The 17224-nt window shown below is 55.1% G+C and overlaps 6 protein-coding genes across 6 annotated transcripts; 2 read left to right on the plus strand and 4 right to left on the minus strand.

Annotated features, from left to right (window-relative positions):
• Positions 1–2843: 2843 nt before the first annotated feature.
• On the plus strand, positions 2844–4040 carry E0L32_003072 (uncharacterized protein; the record flags this gene model as incomplete). Its single annotated transcript, XM_031137332.1, has 3 exons — positions 2844–2900; positions 3238–3483; positions 3549–4040. The coding sequence occupies 3 exons, from the start codon at positions 2844–2846 to the stop codon at positions 4038–4040; spliced, it is 795 nt and encodes a 264-aa protein (XP_030999140.1).
• A 797-nt stretch (positions 4041–4837) lies between these two features.
• E0L32_003073 (uncharacterized protein) lies at positions 4838–6366 on the minus strand (the record flags this gene model as incomplete). Its single annotated transcript, XM_031137333.1, has 2 exons — positions 4838–6137; positions 6203–6366. The coding sequence occupies 2 exons, from the start codon at positions 6364–6366 to the stop codon at positions 4838–4840; spliced, it is 1464 nt and encodes a 487-aa protein (XP_030999141.1).
• Positions 6367–8156: 1790 nt separating this feature from the next.
• Positions 8157–9429, minus strand: E0L32_003074 (uncharacterized protein; the record flags this gene model as incomplete). Its single annotated transcript, XM_031137334.1, has 3 exons — positions 8157–8264; positions 8323–8396; positions 8454–9429. The coding sequence occupies 3 exons, from the start codon at positions 9427–9429 to the stop codon at positions 8157–8159; spliced, it is 1158 nt and encodes a 385-aa protein (XP_030999142.1).
• Positions 9430–11196: 1767 nt separating this feature from the next.
• E0L32_003075 (uncharacterized protein) lies at positions 11197–12818 on the plus strand (the record flags this gene model as incomplete). Its single annotated transcript, XM_031137335.1, has 3 exons — positions 11197–11205; positions 11299–12522; positions 12591–12818. The coding sequence occupies 3 exons, from the start codon at positions 11197–11199 to the stop codon at positions 12816–12818; spliced, it is 1461 nt and encodes a 486-aa protein (XP_030999143.1).
• Positions 12819–13798: 980 nt separating this feature from the next.
• Positions 13799–14584, minus strand: E0L32_003076 (uncharacterized protein; the record flags this gene model as incomplete). The annotated part of the gene is made up of 1 exon (XM_031137336.1): positions 13799–14584. One exon carries the CDS (start codon positions 14582–14584, stop codon positions 13799–13801), a length of 786 nt encoding a protein of 261 aa, XP_030999144.1.
• Positions 14585–15078: 494 nt separating this feature from the next.
• On the minus strand, positions 15079–16190 carry E0L32_003077 (uncharacterized protein; the record flags this gene model as incomplete). The annotated part of the gene is made up of 2 exons (XM_031137337.1): positions 15079–15425; positions 15506–16190. The coding sequence occupies 2 exons, from the start codon at positions 16188–16190 to the stop codon at positions 15079–15081; spliced, it is 1032 nt and encodes a 343-aa protein (XP_030999145.1).
• Positions 16191–17224: the final 1034 nt, after the last annotated feature.

Raw genomic sequence — 17224 nt, forward strand, 5'->3', positions numbered from 1 at the left:
AGCATGGCTTCGCCGATGCGTGGCTCCCAGAATTTCCCTTCATCGTTCAAGGTTTGAAGTCGTTGGCTTCATCGTTCCCCACTTCCCAATATCATGACATGATTAACCTGAGACCTGCCATGTAATCAGCAGTGAACCCTTCCGAATATAGCTAGGGTTATGAGAGTATCAAGGGTATCAAATACCCTCGTTTACGCCTCAATCTTTTACTCTGCAGACATGATAAGATAGCGCCGGCATTGTCTGCGAGTTTCTTTGCTTGTTACCTACTTACCCCGCTGTAACCCAAAGCCGGGCAATTGGGTTGCTGTGCCGACTGGTTCTTGGGACATAATGACATCACGCTTCAGTTGTTAGCTGTCTCGAGCAATCGATCTACGGAGTACCTATGCCGTTTATGATAATCATATCTTGAGCCTGAAGAATTAGCATCTGCTTTCATGATTGGTGATGTTTGCGGATAGGCAGGTTCTGTAAAGAGCCACTGCAACCAAATTGGATATCAGACGAAAACATGCGTGCCAATGCACTCGAAATCATCTGCTCATTCCATGCCTCTCACGGTCTGGTCTTGGACTTGACCCGGAACCAAGATTATCAGTGGCTCTAACACACGGGACCAAATCCCTGTCGTCTCTTTTAAGCCACAACACAACATCATCCGGTGTCTGCTTCCTCCACCCCAACACATACTCTTTCATAAGCAAAGACAACTGGCAAAAATAGCAAAATACTACCGAAGACGTGGATTGAACACGTGACCTCTTCATTTGTACATACGGAATACGAGTGAAGCGCTACTACCACTGAGCTACTCCGGCGAATCTAACGAGATGCTGGCCGGGGTGGTTGGGTGGAAGAAGAGCTCTCCCCGCTTCAGCGGAAGCGGAGCTTCACTTGCATTCACAATGCAAAACCACTTCTCGAAGACTAAATATTAGAACGAGAGAGTACCTCTCAGGATGCTCATTATGATCCAAACTCGAGGCTATATTTGAAAGACTCCTGGCTTGTCAAGTCTTTGAGACTTTGAAATAGTGGTAATCAACTCTATTGATGGCTGTGCACAGGCCCCCAAGGCACAGGCCACCCTGCCAGTCGCCGTAACAACACTGCAGGTGGAGAGCTTGCACACCGCAGCTACCTAACTACCTGTTTTGGGGTGGGGAGCCAACTTGACGTAGGTATGTACTTCATCGCCTGCCACGATCAAGTTTCAACCACCGGACTTCCACGCTTCTCCTGCGTTGGAGATATCCCAGAAGAATATAATTTGGGATCTGCTCGAGAGCAGGGGCAGCCAGTTCCCCAGCAAACCTCTGGAGCTCTCACGCCACAGATACTTTGCATGCGTCAAACGCTTCTTATCGATCGGAATGAGAAGAGATCGGCTGTTTGGCTCGTGGAGCTTAATTGTGCCACTCACACAGGCCGTCGCCGCGAGTCAACTTCCATTCCAGCCCGTCCAGACGGCACTCGCAAAACGAGACGACGGCTGCTTGGCCAATTTCTTCACCTGCGCAAACCAAGGCGCCAACTTTGCAGGAGTGTGCTGCCAGAACGGACAAAAATGCGCCTTGGATGCCAACAACCAGCCGGCATGTTGCCCATCGGGGTAAGTGAGAAAGATCTCGTGTTGACCGCTTTTGCCCTTCCCGCGGAGCTGCGCCATTGTCCCTCAAAACTTTTGTACTCCTCTATATCTACTTGCAGGCAACCGACTTACATGAGACAGGATCGTCTGCACCGGAGTCGCACCGGCTACTTTCGTTGCTCCAACAGCAGCGCCGACGGCGGTCTCCTTTGTGCCTAACCAGTACTTCTCGTTTCCGTACATCAGTACGGCATTCGCCAACAGCGCGGCTTGTACGTCCGCCGTCTCACAGTGCAGTCGCAACTATGACATATGCACCTCGGGCCTCCAGGGCCAGACGGGCTTTGGCGTGACCGTTGTTGTGGGGGGAGGCAGTGGCGGTACGACTGTTGCGAACCAGGGCGGAGTCAATCTCGGCCCAAGTAGTGCCACGAGTATCTGTGCAAGTCTGAGCAGCAAGGCCTGCTTCAACATCCAGAGCAGCTCGTGTACTGAGACCGGTGGAGGAGGCTTTGTAGTGGGGACTGGTAATGCGGCGGCGCGGCCGACACCACCGCCGGGCTTGAGCATAATGGGACTCGGAGTGATGGCTGTCGGCGCTGGCCTGGGCTTTATGGGTTAAGTAATGAGATCATGGGGCGATGACTTTCTTGTCGATACGGATATTCGGGTTGGACACCCAGGACGTACATTCTCGATCTGCCAGTGGCATCTACTCACGAAGTTATGAAAGAGCAACGAACCAATATTCACCTGTCACCAAGCTGGGAACTGCGAAGGTTTAATAAGGGTGGACGATGAGTGCAATGAACGTATTGAACAAGTCCTTTCACCTGAGAGCATTTACCTGTAAAACTTTGGATATATCTCGCTGTGACACACTTGAGGCAGATCATAGTTATATGGATTACCACAAGTCTCTGAGCTGAGGCACCACTTGATGCTCCAATGTAAACTGTATCTCAATCTGCACGGAGGCTCCCACGGCTCCTTAGCTGGGTGGACTACACTAAAACATACCGTGGATGCTCCCCAGTAGCCTGCCCGGAGGAGCCAATAACGGTGAACTGCAGGTCCCACCCCCACTAAAGACATTGAGAGAGCGTCGACAGCCGCAATTCTCCTGTGACTTGGGTCAATCAATATCTACTACTTCAATCTGCACACCATACCCCCATCTTCCACGACGCTCGTCAACACACAGCTCCCTCCGAACCCTCCTTGCCCCGGGCGCGAAACGGCAGTCACCATGGATGATTTTGTCAGCGAATCTGACAGCGACTATACTAGCTATTGGCGGGATTGGGTATGTTTGTTCCCTGGTCTTCAAACCCCTCCATGACTGGCCTGTGCCCCTCCTGTGCTCACTTCAGCCTGCTTTCACCTTTGCCTTCTCATTCCGAGCAGAGTTGCTCTGGTCATCTCTCACGAACTGCCCTTGGAAATTTCGTCGCAAGAGAAATGTGGGCAATATGCCGCGGATCAGCATCCTCACTCCGCTGAAGCGGAAATGGGACGACGACATGTCGACTGAATCGGAATCTGCTTTCATATATGAAGTTCGAGCAACCTTCCCTGCGATTTCCCATTCAATATGCTTTCTGTGCGAGAGCCTTTTTACTAACATCTGATGCCATTGACAGTTCATATCTTCTCGGGGAAACGAGTACTTTTGCGAGATCGATGAAGACTACCTTACCGACCGCTTCAATTTGACCGGCCTGAACACCGAGGTTCAGTACTATCAGTACGCGCTCGATCTGGTTACAGATGTGTTCGACCTCGATTGCGATGATGATATGCGGGAAACGATAGAGAAGTCGGCGCGGCATCTCTACGGTCTGGTTCATGCGCGCTACGTCGTCACTACGCGTGGCTTGGCCAAGATGGTATGTTGACTTTCTGCGCTACGTTCATGCAGCTTTGCGCTGACGCCTTCCGCTTCCATCACCAGCTCGAGAAGTACAAGAAGGCAGACTTTGGCAAATGTCCACGCGTCAACTGCCACTCGCACCCTCTCTTGCCGATGGGCCTCTCTGATATCCCTAACATGAAGCCGGTGAAGCTCTACTGCGCGCGGTGCGAGGACATCTACAACCCCAAGTCAAGTCGGCACGCCACCATTGACGGCGCCTACTTTGGGACCTCCTTTCACAACATCATCTTCCAAGTCTACCCCGCCCTCATCCCCAACAAGTCCGCCGAGCGCTACATCCCGCGAGTATATGGGTTCAAAGTGCATGCCGGTGCAGCTTTGATCCGTTGGCAGAACGCGAAACGCGACGAGATGCGGAGGCGACTGCGGAAGCTGGAGATTGAGAGTGGTTTCAAGGACGGGGAGGACGAGGAGCCCGAGGACGAAGAGGAGGACGAGGAGGAGCTGGATTTCGAAGGCGATGAAAGAGGTGTTGTGCAAGGGCAGGAGGGTATGCATGTTGCGGTCTGACAGATCAGTCAGGATTCAGTCAAAGGCAATTTTCTTCACCTTCCGCCGTCAATATGGGTTCGAAGGGGGGGGGGGGCGTTATGATCAGAAAATACCCGAAGAGCGGCAGTGGCGTTCAGGTTCATGGCAACGATACGAGACGGTGCCAGAGATGTCAAGCCGATTTATGCGAGAAACTGCAGGGACGCAAATTCATCGAGGGTATAGGGAATATCCGGTTGGCATCTTTCTAGCCGCAAGGCCGCCGGGGCATGACAATGTTTTGGGCGCGACGAGCTTCTGGATGGTGCCGAAGTGCACACCGCATGTCCAGCTATAGGGCATTGATCTCCGTGCCGGGCACAGATTGCTTTAGAGCAGCGTCCTCTGCAAAGAGGAGAAGTCGACCATGGTAGTCATATCATAATATAATTCAGCGAATGCTCTTGTTGTTTTCCGAACCGCTAGACTATCGTCTCAACACGCAAGGGTGATTTGCGTCTTGTTGCCCGTCCAAACTCCTTCCTCTGCCAGAATCTTCTGATGGAGTATACATTCGCCCAGCACTTTGTGCCCAACACTTTGAAGGAAAACCGAATACATCTCACATCCCGTTTTTTGCTCTACCTCTATGCAGTTCATGACCCAAGATGTTTTTACTAAGATTAAGAGGAACAAAGACATGCATCAGAGATCGTACACTCGATAAGTCGAGGCAACAACATCAAGGTTACCCCGTGGGAAAAAGGGGGGGGAGGGGGTTTCTTGTTTGACCAAGTGCTCTCCCCCACCCCCCCTATTATGTTTTACTCCCAACCTCACCGGGCACTCCCGATTACAGCAGCGTTCTGCACGTCCTGCACGCGGCCCATCTCGACCTCCTGCCGGCCTCCTCCGAGAGAAGAGTCCTTGGACGGGCTCTGCTTCCGCCGGTACTGGCCGTCCTCGGGCCCGCCGCTCCGGCCCGTGACCCCGGCCGCGCCCGTGTACTCCGTAGCACCACCGCCCAGCGCCTCCTCCTCGTCGCCCGCCCGGCCGCCGTAGTACCCCCCACCGCCGCCGTAGTGCGCAGACGCACCACCGCCGTCGTGCCGCAGCCCAAAGAGCTCGGGCTGCTGCTCCTCCCAGGCGCCGCGGTCGGTGGCGTAGCTGTAGGACCCGACGCCGGCCCAGAGGGCCTTGTCGTTGCTGCGGGGCGCCCAGGCCCAGCCGGCGCCCTGGCTGATGGGCAGGTGGTAGTAGCGGAAGGCGAAGAAGGCGGTGACGGTGCCGATGAGGAAGCCGAAGAGGATGTCGAAGCCGTGGTGCCGAAAGTCGAACCAGCGCGAGCTGGCGATGAAGATGCTCAGGAACCAGGGCACGACGCAGATGACGAGCAGGTAGAGCGGCGGGGCGGCGGCCTGGCGGCGGGCGGCGGCGACGGTGCGCGAGTGGCTGGCCAGGCGCTTTTGGGCCGAGGGGTCGGAGGGCAGGGAGAGGGACTCGTTGTTGTTGTTGTGGCGCGAGGCGCCGCGGTCGGCGAGCTCGTAGCTGTTCTGGTCGGCGATGGCGCCGGGGGCGGCGAGCCGGGAGGGGAAGGCGGAGAAGGAGGAGGCGTTGGCGTACGAGGCCGGGGCCAGGAAGGGGATGGTGATGGCGAACTTGGAGGCGATGAAGAGGGACAGGTAGATGAGCCCCGCGGCGCTGGAGGAGCTGTGGCCCGAGGGGTAGCTGCGGAAGCCGTCGTCGAGCTTGGACTTGTCGGTGCTGGTGCAGATGTCGGCGCTGACGAGCTGGCCGTTGGAGGTGGTGTTGGCGATGCCGCCGACGACGTAGCGCGCGACGTTGGCGAGGTCGGGCTGGCAGCGCGCGAGCATGTCCGGCCGCGGCTTGCCGAAGAGGTTCTTCATGCCGCTCGTGATGAACCAGGCCGCGACGACGGAGAGCGCGAGGCCGAGCCAGCCCGCGTGCAGCTCCCAGAGCTTGCGCTTCCAGATCAGCGACTTGGGCGTCCCCGCGGGCACGGTCGAGCCCGGGACGAAGCAGAGGGCGATGATGAAGACGACGACGATGGGAACGATGACGGCGAGAGTGACCAGCAGCCACGTGGGCACCGTCTCCTTCTCGGTGAAGGGGAAGCTGTGCGATGCTTGTTAGCAAGACCGTTGTGCATAGCAGGATACAGTTTTTCGGTGCTCCCTTACGAAATATCGGGGTCCTCGAGCTGGAAGGGCCGCTTGTTGGGCGTGATGTCGCCGAGCACGTAGCCTACGGCGGCGGCGGCGATCAGGACGACCCAATCGAAGACGTACGAGGCCACGAGCACCCACCCTACCCTCTTCTTCTTGTACGGCTCGAAGCGGTCCATTCTAGCATAGGATTGGAGGCGCGGGAAGGCAGGTTGTTGCGGATGTTCGATTAGTGGCGAGGCGACGTCCACGGGGGGCATAATCGGACCTCTGGACGGGCTGGCAATGAAGCTGGGAGCACGCGCACGACCGCCCTTTGTTGGACAAAGGATCGAGCGCGGTGTGTGTGCGTGTGTGTGTCGGTTGTCTCGATTTGTGTGTTTGGCGCAGATCGTCAGCTACCTACCTAGGTAGTTAGACTCGTAAGGGGTGGGTGGTCCCGGGACTGTGGCGGTCGCTGGTATGCTCTAAACTTTATCTTCTACAGGTAGGTATTAGGTAGGACGTCGGTCTTTGGAGCTACTGAGAGGTTGACAGCAGCTTGGGTTTTGAGAGAGTCAGCTTCTCTGATGAGACACGAGACCACCTCTTCAGGTTTTGAAACGAATCGGAGAGGCAGGCAGCAGACAAAGACTTCTTTTATTTGATCCCGAGACGCGGGAGGCTTGGCTTGCTGGAGCATCCATAGCTCCCAGGTACGCTGGCAGCGCTTGTATTCGTGCTCGGCGCATCCATTGTGGCAGTGATGAGAGCGCTGCAGCGCTGGTGACCGTTGATCTCAGCGTTGTGGGGCGCAATTGCGTGTCTCGTCAGAGATGGTTTGGGAGAGAGCATGCAAGCGTGCTACCTCACACGACCGCTTTTGGGGTCTACCCCTCCTAGTGGTTCCCTCGTACAGTAAAAATAAAGCGAGGGATGGTGTGGGAGAAGTCCCGAGGCGAGGCGTTGTTCTAGAGCCAAAGTGGAATCTAGTCGTGTGCGGCCTCCCAAGCCAATTGACTGCCCGTTACAGGCTGAACAGTGAGGCTCCGTTCCCCTGTCAGAGGTTCGCTATTTCAACGAAATGGGCCATCACCTCTCCCTAATAAACCCGATGGACAGGGCAGGTTCATACAAGTACAAGTGGATGGTGTTGCTTCTGAATACTACTTGTAAGTAGAGGGATAATCGGTAGTCGGGAGCTCCAAGGCGAAGTCTCACCCCCCTGTGCGGTCCTTGGAAACGCTGCCAAGATCGTTTGTTCCGTGGTGCTATTCTCACCTAGGCAGTTTCTTGGCGAGAATGCTGATCCAAGGATGAGATTGCTGCACTGCACGCGGCCTTCTCCAAAGCCCGGACTCTCCGTGCAAAGTATGAATACATGCAAACACGTCAGCAATTGCAACAGTGAGACTGTTTACGGGGAGGCCTTGTTCCTGCGATCTCAGTCTGTTTCCAGGAGCAGGAAACTATTGGATGGGTGGCGGCGGCCTATCCCGGACGATATATTGGGAAAGGGGGCAGCTCCTCAGTCTGGCTCGAGTAACACATCTTCTTGACAAACTATTACAATTCTGATTGATCGGCTTAGGCAAGTGGTCCAAGTGTATAGAGGAGAAACATCGTCCGGTTCGGGCCAAATAAACGCGAGGGCTGGGCGTAACTGTCACAAGCGCGCGGAATGCCTCTCTTCTTTACATCGCGAGAGACCCACAATCTTCACGGTACCGCGAGCACGGTAGTTGACTCGACTACTAGTGTGAGTCAACGTCCAAAGTCAAAATTTCTCATTGTTGCTAGTACCGTCCTGGTATGTGTTTCAGAAAGGAACCGCGTGCTTGAATCTCACTATATGGACACCAGGAGTTGCGCTTGTACTAGTAATAAGGGCACTGGCCATGCATGTTTGCCAGATGGTATATCGATTGATACATGTACATGAGAGTTTACAATATTGAATGTCGTATCGTACAAGAAGGCCATAGGCCTTTTATGCCGAAGAGTTCTTGCTTCTGCGCTTGCCCATGTTGCGCTCGCGAGGAACAACAACATACTTGTTGATGTTGTGCTTCCTCCTCGTCTTGTAACCACCTTTGGCCTATCACGACGTCAGACCATACCCTTATGTTTAGACTGAATATTACCGAAGAACTTACCGGTGTGCCCCAGGGACTGGTAGGGTGCCTGTTACCCTTGGATTTACCACGACCACCACCGTGAGGATGGTCATCTGTGTGCAACTGTTAGCAACAGTAGGCAGGGCTGAGCATGGATGTGTACAACTTACTTGTGTTCATAGCCACACCTCTGACAGTGGGCCGGATGTTCAGCCATCGACTCCTACCAGCCTTACCGAGCTGCCTGTACTGGTGATGCGGGTTGCTAGCTACACCAATAGTGGCGCACGCATCCTTGCTCACCTTGCGCACTTCACCGCTCTGGAGACGGACTTGGATGAACTTGCCCACCACTTCCTTGGTACCGTCATCCCTCGTCTTCTCGTCCTTGGCGGTCACGATAGCATAGGTGCCGGCACTGCGGCAGAACTTGGCGCCCTTGTCGCCATGCGAGCCTACATTGTAGACCATAGTGCCAATGGGTACCATGTGCAATGGCAGACAGTTGCCTCTCCAAGCAGTCTTGGCAGCCAGAATACCGGGATCAATGATGCCACCCATGGCATCGAGAAGATCTTGGGGGATACCAGATCGATAGCTCTGGACGATGTCTCCTGCCCTCATGCCCTCGGCAGCAACAATATACGACTTCCTGCCAGTAGCTTGGTCGGTGACCAGGGCAATATGCGCGCTGCGGCCAGGGTCGTGCTCGATGCGCTCGACCAGATGCGGTCCAGGAGCCCAACGCTCGAAGTCGACGGTGCGGATCCTCCGCTTCGCACCACCTCCGCGATGCCTGACAGTGATCTTTCCCTGATTGTTTCGGCCGCCCTTTCCGTGACCCTTCTTGGTGTAGGTAAGCGGCAGAAAGGGACGGCCCTTCCAGAGATGGTCATTAATGGGCCGCTTCAGATGGCGCACACCGGGAGTTCGGGGCTTGTAGGTGCGCATGATGACGGACGAGGAGGAGTCGGTGGTTCGACTGGCCATGTTAGAGAAGCCGCCAGTGATCGGTGCTGACGAGGCGGCATCGTGGCGCGCAGGTTCTACCGGAGTCGCATATGTCCTCTTGGTCAAGTGAGAGAGGATGGATCGAGATATCCTGGCCTGGCAGGACACCAGCGGCCGCAGTCTGGGTTGCAGCATGATGGGCCGATGAGGCAGGCCCGGGTCCGGGGGCCAGGCGCCTGAGTTTTTTTAGGGGAGCTCAAAGGCAAGATCAGGACATGCCAGCAATACGGCAGTCTGATTGGTTTTATGGGCCCAGACGAGGTGATGTCGTGAGGCAAACTGAGGTCCCCTATGATCGGATGTCGTTGAGCTCTTGCTCTCCCGAATTGAGTGGCCCAATGGAGCTTGATCAAAAAGTTTCGCTACGTTTTGCCGACTCCGATGCAAGGGGTTTCCATTGGTGGTTGCATGCAAGTGGCCTGGCTGAAGGGGCTAGCCGATCCTGGGCTAGGGTCTAAGATTGGTCCTTCCAGGATAAAGTTGAGCCTCAGCAGGGTCAGCCACTGAGCGTAGGTATGGGGTCATTCAGTGGCTTGACAAGCAACGACTGGGCGGTTTCAGGGCGCGATCAGCCACAGATACGAATCGCGCACGCAAAAACGCGGGAACTGGCGTGGTGCATGGGTGGAGTGCAGCTGGTCCAATGAAATGCCCGTTGCCCTGCGGTTGCCACTGTTGACTGTGGATGCTCGCTTGGACCAGCCAGCCCTTGCATCCAGAAATGCACGTCGAGGTACCTCCACCTGCGCGTTGCTGTGTACACACGCCTTCCTTCGTGCATGTACCTTCTCAACCCACCACTTGGACTCGACTCGACTTTTTGAAGATCAGCACAACCACCAATCGTGACGGTGTTGTTTTATACTTCTTGTCTGCTCCCGTTGTGGTCACAGTTGTACACATTCCCACACACATACACATTCTCTCTCTTCTCTACATACTGTTCGTATAGACGATATACCTATCCTGCAGCGACAATTGCCCAGCGACCAGCATCACCGGACATCAACGTCAACGGCCCGCCATCTCGCTCGCTCACCCAGTCCTAAAATTTGCTTGGGTCATTGCACATACCTGTGCTGGTCCAACGCCATTTCGCAGCATTTCCCAAGCATCCACAGGCGCGCTAAACCTTGCAAAGTCACGTTGCTCAGCTACTTTGCTGTCGGAGCGACTTGAGACGAGTGGTACCTACCCTTACTAGCCCGGCACGTCTCCCGGGGTACCTCGCTGTGTGGTTGTCCCACACACGTCTTTCTTACCTGCTGCCGCCTCGGACACCACAGAGACGCTGCGGGACTCCACTGCCAGGCCAAACACCTCTCAAAAACAAGGTCTCTCCGCCCCATAAACACCAAACATCATCCTCACCCAGCCCTCCCTCTCTCTTGGTTGTCCTTCTCAAATTCCCTCCAGACATCGCTCGATTCCCCCTCTCCGAGTCCCATCCTCATCCTCACGAGCTGGTGGTCTTTCTGAATCACCTCTCCTCCTACCTGTCCTCTTCGCGTCTGGAGGACCACCTCGCCCTACGCGTGCCGCCAACCGTCGGTACCAACACAGCAGAGAGTTTGGGATCTGTTGATATCAGCTTCAGAGCCATTGCCGAAGCGTCTGTGGACCAATTCTTCCGGTTCAGACTTGATATTCTCCCTCAGAGAGCTTGACTCTGGTAAGTCTCGTGTCCCTTTCCCGCTCAACCACCTGTGCATCACCCCAGGCATGTACCATCTCCCGATGACGACCCGTGTTGCCTCGGCCACGCCCATCTGACACGCCATTCACACAAAACTCTACACCATGGAGCTCTTGCACGTGAAGCAAGTCAAGAACTCCCTCACTAACTGACAATCGATAGACTTGCACCGAGTTTGAATTGGATCTGACCTTGACAGATCCAACATGCCTCCTGTAAGTCTTGGTGTTCTCCACTTTTTCAACAGCAAGACGCGACCTCAGCTGTCTATATCGCGTTCCAGATCGTTCCTAACCCTCTCAATACAGGCACGTCCCGCCAGACGAGGTCTGGTCTCGAACGAGAATGACGAGAACAGCGGATCGACGCGTATGACGCGTGCAAAGGCTGCCGCTGCCCTCAACACCGACGACCTCGCCGTGCCCAACAAGCCCCTTCAGTCCAAGAAGACTGGACTCAGTGTGAATGCCCAAGGTGCCCAGCGGAAACGCCCTGCCCTTGGTGATGTCAGCAACGTCACCAAGGTTGAGATCAACGATGGAAAGAAGGTAGCTGGCAAGGCCGGTCTTGTCTCCAAGGCCGCCCAGCCTACCGGCATTCAGAAGAAGAGCAGCGTTGTTCGAACGGCCCTTCAGCCCAAGGAGTCCAACAAGCCGGCCCAAGTGAAGCGGTCGGGCCCCGGTGCCATTAGCGTTCAGAAGCGAAAGACCTCCGGCTCCCGGTCATCCTCATTGACCGTCAAAGAGGAGAAGGCCGATGAGGGAGAGCCTCTTCGGAAGAAGGTCCATGCGCTCGAAGTCGAGAAGAAAGCCATCAAGGCTGAAGAGAACAAGGAGAATGCTTCGTCCAAAGCTCCCGTTGGCCCTGAGCCGCAGTCTCAGGCCCCCCTGTACCCGCCCGGCGTTCCTGCCCTCGACGATGAGGACATGGACGATCCATTGATGGTTGCCGAGTACGCCATCGAGATCTTCGACTACCTACGCGACCTTGAGTGCAACTCGATTCCCAACCCTCAGTACATGTCGCACCAAGATGATCTCGAGTGGAAGACTCGTGGCATTCTCATCGACTGGCTCATCGAGGTTCACACTCGCTTCCACCTTCTCCCCGAGACTCTGTTCCTGACGGTCAACATCATTGATCGCTTCCTCTCGGAGAAGGTTGTGCAGCTGGACCGCCTCCAACTTGTCGGCATCACTGCTATGTTCATTGCTGCCAAGTACGAGGAGGTCATCTCTCCTCACGTCTCCAACTTCCGCCACGTCGCCGACGATGGCTTCAGTGAATCGGAGATTCTGAGCGCTGAGCGGTTTGTTCTTGGAGCCCTCAACTTTGATCTCAGCTACCCTAATCCCATGAACTTCCTTCGCCGAATTTCGAAGGCGGATAACTATGACATACACGCCCGAACTATTGGTAAGTACCTCATGGAGATTAGCCTGCTCGACCATCGTTTCATGGGTTACCGACCCAGCCACATCGCTGCCGCTGCCATGTACCTGGCGCGCATGATCCTCAACCGAGGCGAATGGGTATGTATACAGCACCAGACATCAAGCCCCTCCGACAGTAGCACTGAACTAACATGATACGCCACTAGGATGACACTCTGGCTTTCTATGCCGGCTACACCGAGGAGGAGATCCAGCCCGTCTTTGAGCTGATGGTCGACTACCTTGCCCGCCCCACTGTCCATGAGGCATTCTTCAAGAAGTATGCCAGCAAGCGCTTTCTCAAGGCCTCCATTCTTACTCGGCAATGGGCGCGGAAGCACGCATGCGCCTTTGGCATCGTAGACGTCGACCTCACCCTTGACCAGATCTCGTGATCGGCTTCTTTGAAGCCATGGTCCTAGACTGCACCTCCTGGATGAACCATATATCTGGTTGGATGGGCATGCACCCTCATGATACCTTTATGACTATAGAGCGCGACGTTGACCTACATCACTGCATCCACTATCCGGCCTTTCAGCCTGCATCTTCACCTTTGCCAAGATACCTCGGCTACACACTTCTTATCGACATATTCGACGCATTGTCACACCCCTGGCCGGTGTGACAGTGCACTCTGCGCTGCTTTCGACACAGGCTTGGGTCCATCTTGGGTCTGACTGGTGATCATCCAACATCTCTTTTGGGTTTCTGCTTGATCTGTCTTTCATCGCGGTGGCGCCCGGCGTTTTTCTCGGCGTTTAGCGCGAGGCTGAATCGGCCAACCTCCGGCTGACGAGTTTTTCTTGCGATGATCAATGCATCTCGACCTCGAAGCAGGCCCTTCAATTTTTGCTTTGCTTTCTGCTCGTCTGGCAGGCATGCCCTGTCCAGAACCTTGGGGTCATCACCAGCACGGCTGGTCATAAACCCGAATACTGTAATGCTTGAGCTTTGGCAAATGGCGGGAAGAAAAGGAAGAAAAAAGGCTATTGGGATGACGATGTTGAGCGGGTGGGGTTCAAAGAGCACATGGGAAAGAGAGTCATTGTTTGTTTTACTGTATGGACATGGGGGTTTTGCGTCTTTTTTTCTGCACGCGCGGGTCGAAGACATGGGGAAAGGACAGGCGTGCGGATGCACATATCATGATGGAGTATCGACCAAGGCGTGTGTACATATCCCTATTTGTCGTTGGTCTATTCCTGGACTTGGACGAAGTATCTGGACTCTTGTTTTTCTAGGGGCATTGGCAGGAATGAGAACATTGCATTGACAAACTCTGGTTTGTTGACCCATGCCTATCTTGTGTGATGCATGGTCATTGGTGACTGCTCTTGACAAACTGTATGGGGGTCCGGCCAAGCTCTTCTACTCATGGCCCTTTCCCATCATGGATGTCTTTTCGACTGTCTTGGTCACTTCTGTCACTCGTGATGTTCTGGGCGTCCAACTCTCCTTTCTCCTCGGGCCCTTTGCTAGCGCCAGAGTCATGGCTGCTGGATGATTCTGCCCTGTGTTGTGGACTGTTTGCTTGAGTTTCATCTCCGGCTGCTGAGACTGGCTGGATCGGAGCGTTGTTTGCTTCATCTCTGATGACAGTGTCGGAAGCTGAGGTTTTGATGTTCTGTCCTGGGGTTTCGATGTTCTGTCCTGGGGTTTCGATGTTCTGTCCTGGGATTTCGTCATTGTCAACGGGACCGGGAGAGTCAGTTGTTTCTTGAGGAGTCGTTGCTTGTCCTTGTGCCTGCTCTTCCTGCTTCTCCTCTTCCACCTGTTTTGTCTCGCCCGTCTTGACCTCTTCTTTCTGCTCCTCCTGGCCAGCTGGTGTATCTGCAGCGTGCCCTCTACCTCCCTGCTCTTGACGCCATTTCCTGAACCGCTCACGCTCTTGCTTTGGATGGAGGAGCCGATCCAACTGGCCACCACCCCACCGGCGTTTGAACTCTAGTGCCGGCAGCTTGGCCTCCTTTGCAGCCTCCTGTCGAGCGGTCTTGTATGCTTCCTCGTCCCTGGCGCGCTCTACTCTGGCCTGTGCTCGCGAGAGGTAGACTTCCCACGTTGGTCGAGGGCCGGTGCCGCCTGTGATGTACCACAGACCGAGAGGTATAGGGGAGTCTGAACCTCTAGGCTGGGAGTCGGGCTTTGCATTATCACTCATGGCTGCTGCGGAGGTACCAGGTGTCTGGAAAGAAGTAAGTATCCAGAAAAGGGTGTGTGTGTGTGTGAGCGAGTATTTTTAACGCTTTTCTCTTTGCTTTCCTTGTGATACTGCCCCCCAGAAGAGTTCATATTATATCACGTTTTCAGTCATAGGGAGAACTGCCCTGTTTTGAATTTACCATATGGTCGAGTATGCTCGTCGCATGGTGATTCATTCATATTCATTGCTCAGTGAGTAAAGCAAATACAGCGAAGGGCTCAATGGCCATGACTCTTGATACACAGTGACAAGCGAACCGACTCCTGCCCCATCCACTTTAAAGATTGTCTGGAGTTTTCGAGGCCAAGTCCAACCAGTCAAAGAATGCAGTTGCCAGTTCTTGACACAGCATCCAACACACACTTGAAAGCTTCCCCAATTGCTAGTTCCTATCTCCAACAACAACATCAAGACTTTTTCCAAGGGGAAAATAAAAGGGGGTCGACCTGGATTCAGCCCCTGAGCCGCGGCCGGCTCTCAGACGTCTGCCACTCCTCCTCGCCCTCGTCTTCCAGGAGCTGGTAGTGTCCAAACTCCTCGGTGTTGCGGCTGTGCCGCGCCCGCCCGCGGAGCTTGTCGAGCTTCCCCACCAGCTTGGGCATGCCTCGTCTAGCGGCCTCTGCCATGCCGGTGAAGCGCTCCTTGAGCCTGTTGGGCCGCGGGTTCTGCGAGACGGCCGAGACGACGTCCCAGGACGAGGTGATGGAGACGCTCTCGTCGTCGTCGTCCTCCGGCGGAGGCGGGAGATGCTGCATCTTGCGGGCCGCATTGTTGTTGCCGTTGTCCGTGGCATTTGGCGCTTGTGGGATTTTTGTTAGTTTGTGAGTTGCAAAAAGGGGGGGGAGGGGGAGCGATGAGATGAAGGTGATGACCACTTACCGGTATTGGCACGCTGTCTCGACAGAGAGGCCAGGTAGCTCGACGACTGCCTCGACATGACCCTCGAGCACTGGCTGTCGTCAAAGACGACGCTGCTGCCGCTGCGCGCGCCGACGCCCTCGAAGCACGCGTCCAGGGCCTCGATGTCGCTCTGCGACGGCGAGATGCTGGCCCGCTCGAAGCTGCCGCCGTCTCTGCCGCCGTCTTCCCGGATGCTCTGCAGTCCGCCGTGCCCTCCTCCTCCTCCTCCTGCCGAGGGCTTGGGCGGGCGTCGGCCGGGGATGAGCTTGTCTCGCAGGCGCTCCCAGGGCTTGGGCTTGAGGCCCCTCGCCCGCCCGTTCTCGTCCACGGCCCTGAAGTGGATGTCGGCGAGGCGGGACCGGGCCTGGTCGGCGCGCCGCCCGTGGGTCTGGATCAGCATGCCCGAGTCCGCCTCCTCCTCCTGCTCGTCCCGTCCGTGGGCGCCCACCAGGGGTGGTGCTGAGGATGGTCGTCGGAGGACGTCGGCTGGCTGGCCGTTCTCGGATGAGGCCGGGGTGGTGGTGGTCTGGGTCGTCTGAGGTGCGGTCGTGCTTGGCTGCGCGGCCGACTCATCCGCCTTCTTCTCCTTGTCGGCGGCGGCCGAAGGGCGGTGGTTGGCTTGCGAAGAAGACATTGCTCGGAGGTCGGATGCGATGTCGAACATGAGGCAGTATTCCGAGTAGGGTCCAAAGTAGGACATCACCACAGGCTTTTCTCTGTATGTGAAAGGCGTGGGTGTGGGAAAGGATGGCGTGCGGATGAAGGGACGGATGTGGTTTGGGAGGTGAGGCGCGGATGAGAAGAGAGAAACGGCAAGACCATGAGGTGTGGAAGACAGATGAGAACGCAGGATGGTTTTAAACGGGCGTAGGTGTCTTTTAAAAAGGACAATCAAGATGTGCGAGGAGGAGAATGCAGGTAGTGACTGAAGGGGTTGTTTCGATAGCGACAAGTGAACATGAGGAGGATGTGACACGCCCCTGAGAGTCAATAAGGGAGCAGATCTCTTGACCGTGGCACACTCTTTATAACAAAGTCATTCAGAACTTCATATCAAGACCGATACACCTCTCGGGACCTTGGAAACAGAACACGGGAGTGAAGTAAGGAAGCTGGTCTCCTGCTATTTTGGCATCCAGCCCACCATCTTGAACTTCACGCTCACAAACGCGTTTAGGGAACGACTGTGTTTAACATGGCTTCATAGCGTGGACATATTTATAAATTCAAAAGGCAAGCCAAAACGACCAAGTTTGTTGACTGACGTGTCTCCCCTGAAACCATAGAGTTAATTTGTTCGGCGGTGGCTGCTCTGCCGGTGACTGAGGCGATCTTGTGCCCTGGGGGCTTTCTCCAGTCTAGTCTTGAGAGTGAACAACAAATGGTGCAGGGCAATCAAAGAACAAGAGGGTCTCCCCAATGCATTGTGCGCTCTGAGGACAAGAGAACAAACAATATCGTCCCCCCATATCCGGATAAGAGAATCCATGGGTACTCTGGGCCTAGTAACGCTAAAGGCGAGTCATTGAATAATTATCCTTTCTCTTCATCGGCCTATTCATCCTCGGACGACCTGTGTGCCCTCGCAGCTGATTCGAGATCATGAGTAACAAAGCCTGTCAAGCTAAGCTGTTGTTGATATGAGAGCCTTACTACCCACTCAGGATGAAAACATCTCCGTCTTCTGTCTGAATTAGT

The sequence above is a fragment of the Thyridium curvatum genome (genome assembly GCF_004353045.1).
Source record: "Thyridium curvatum strain D216 chromosome Unknown NODE_13_length_580902_cov_83.771903, whole genome shotgun sequence".
Classification (NCBI taxonomy): Eukaryota; Fungi; Ascomycota; class Sordariomycetes; order Thyridiales; family Thyridiaceae; genus Thyridium; species Thyridium curvatum.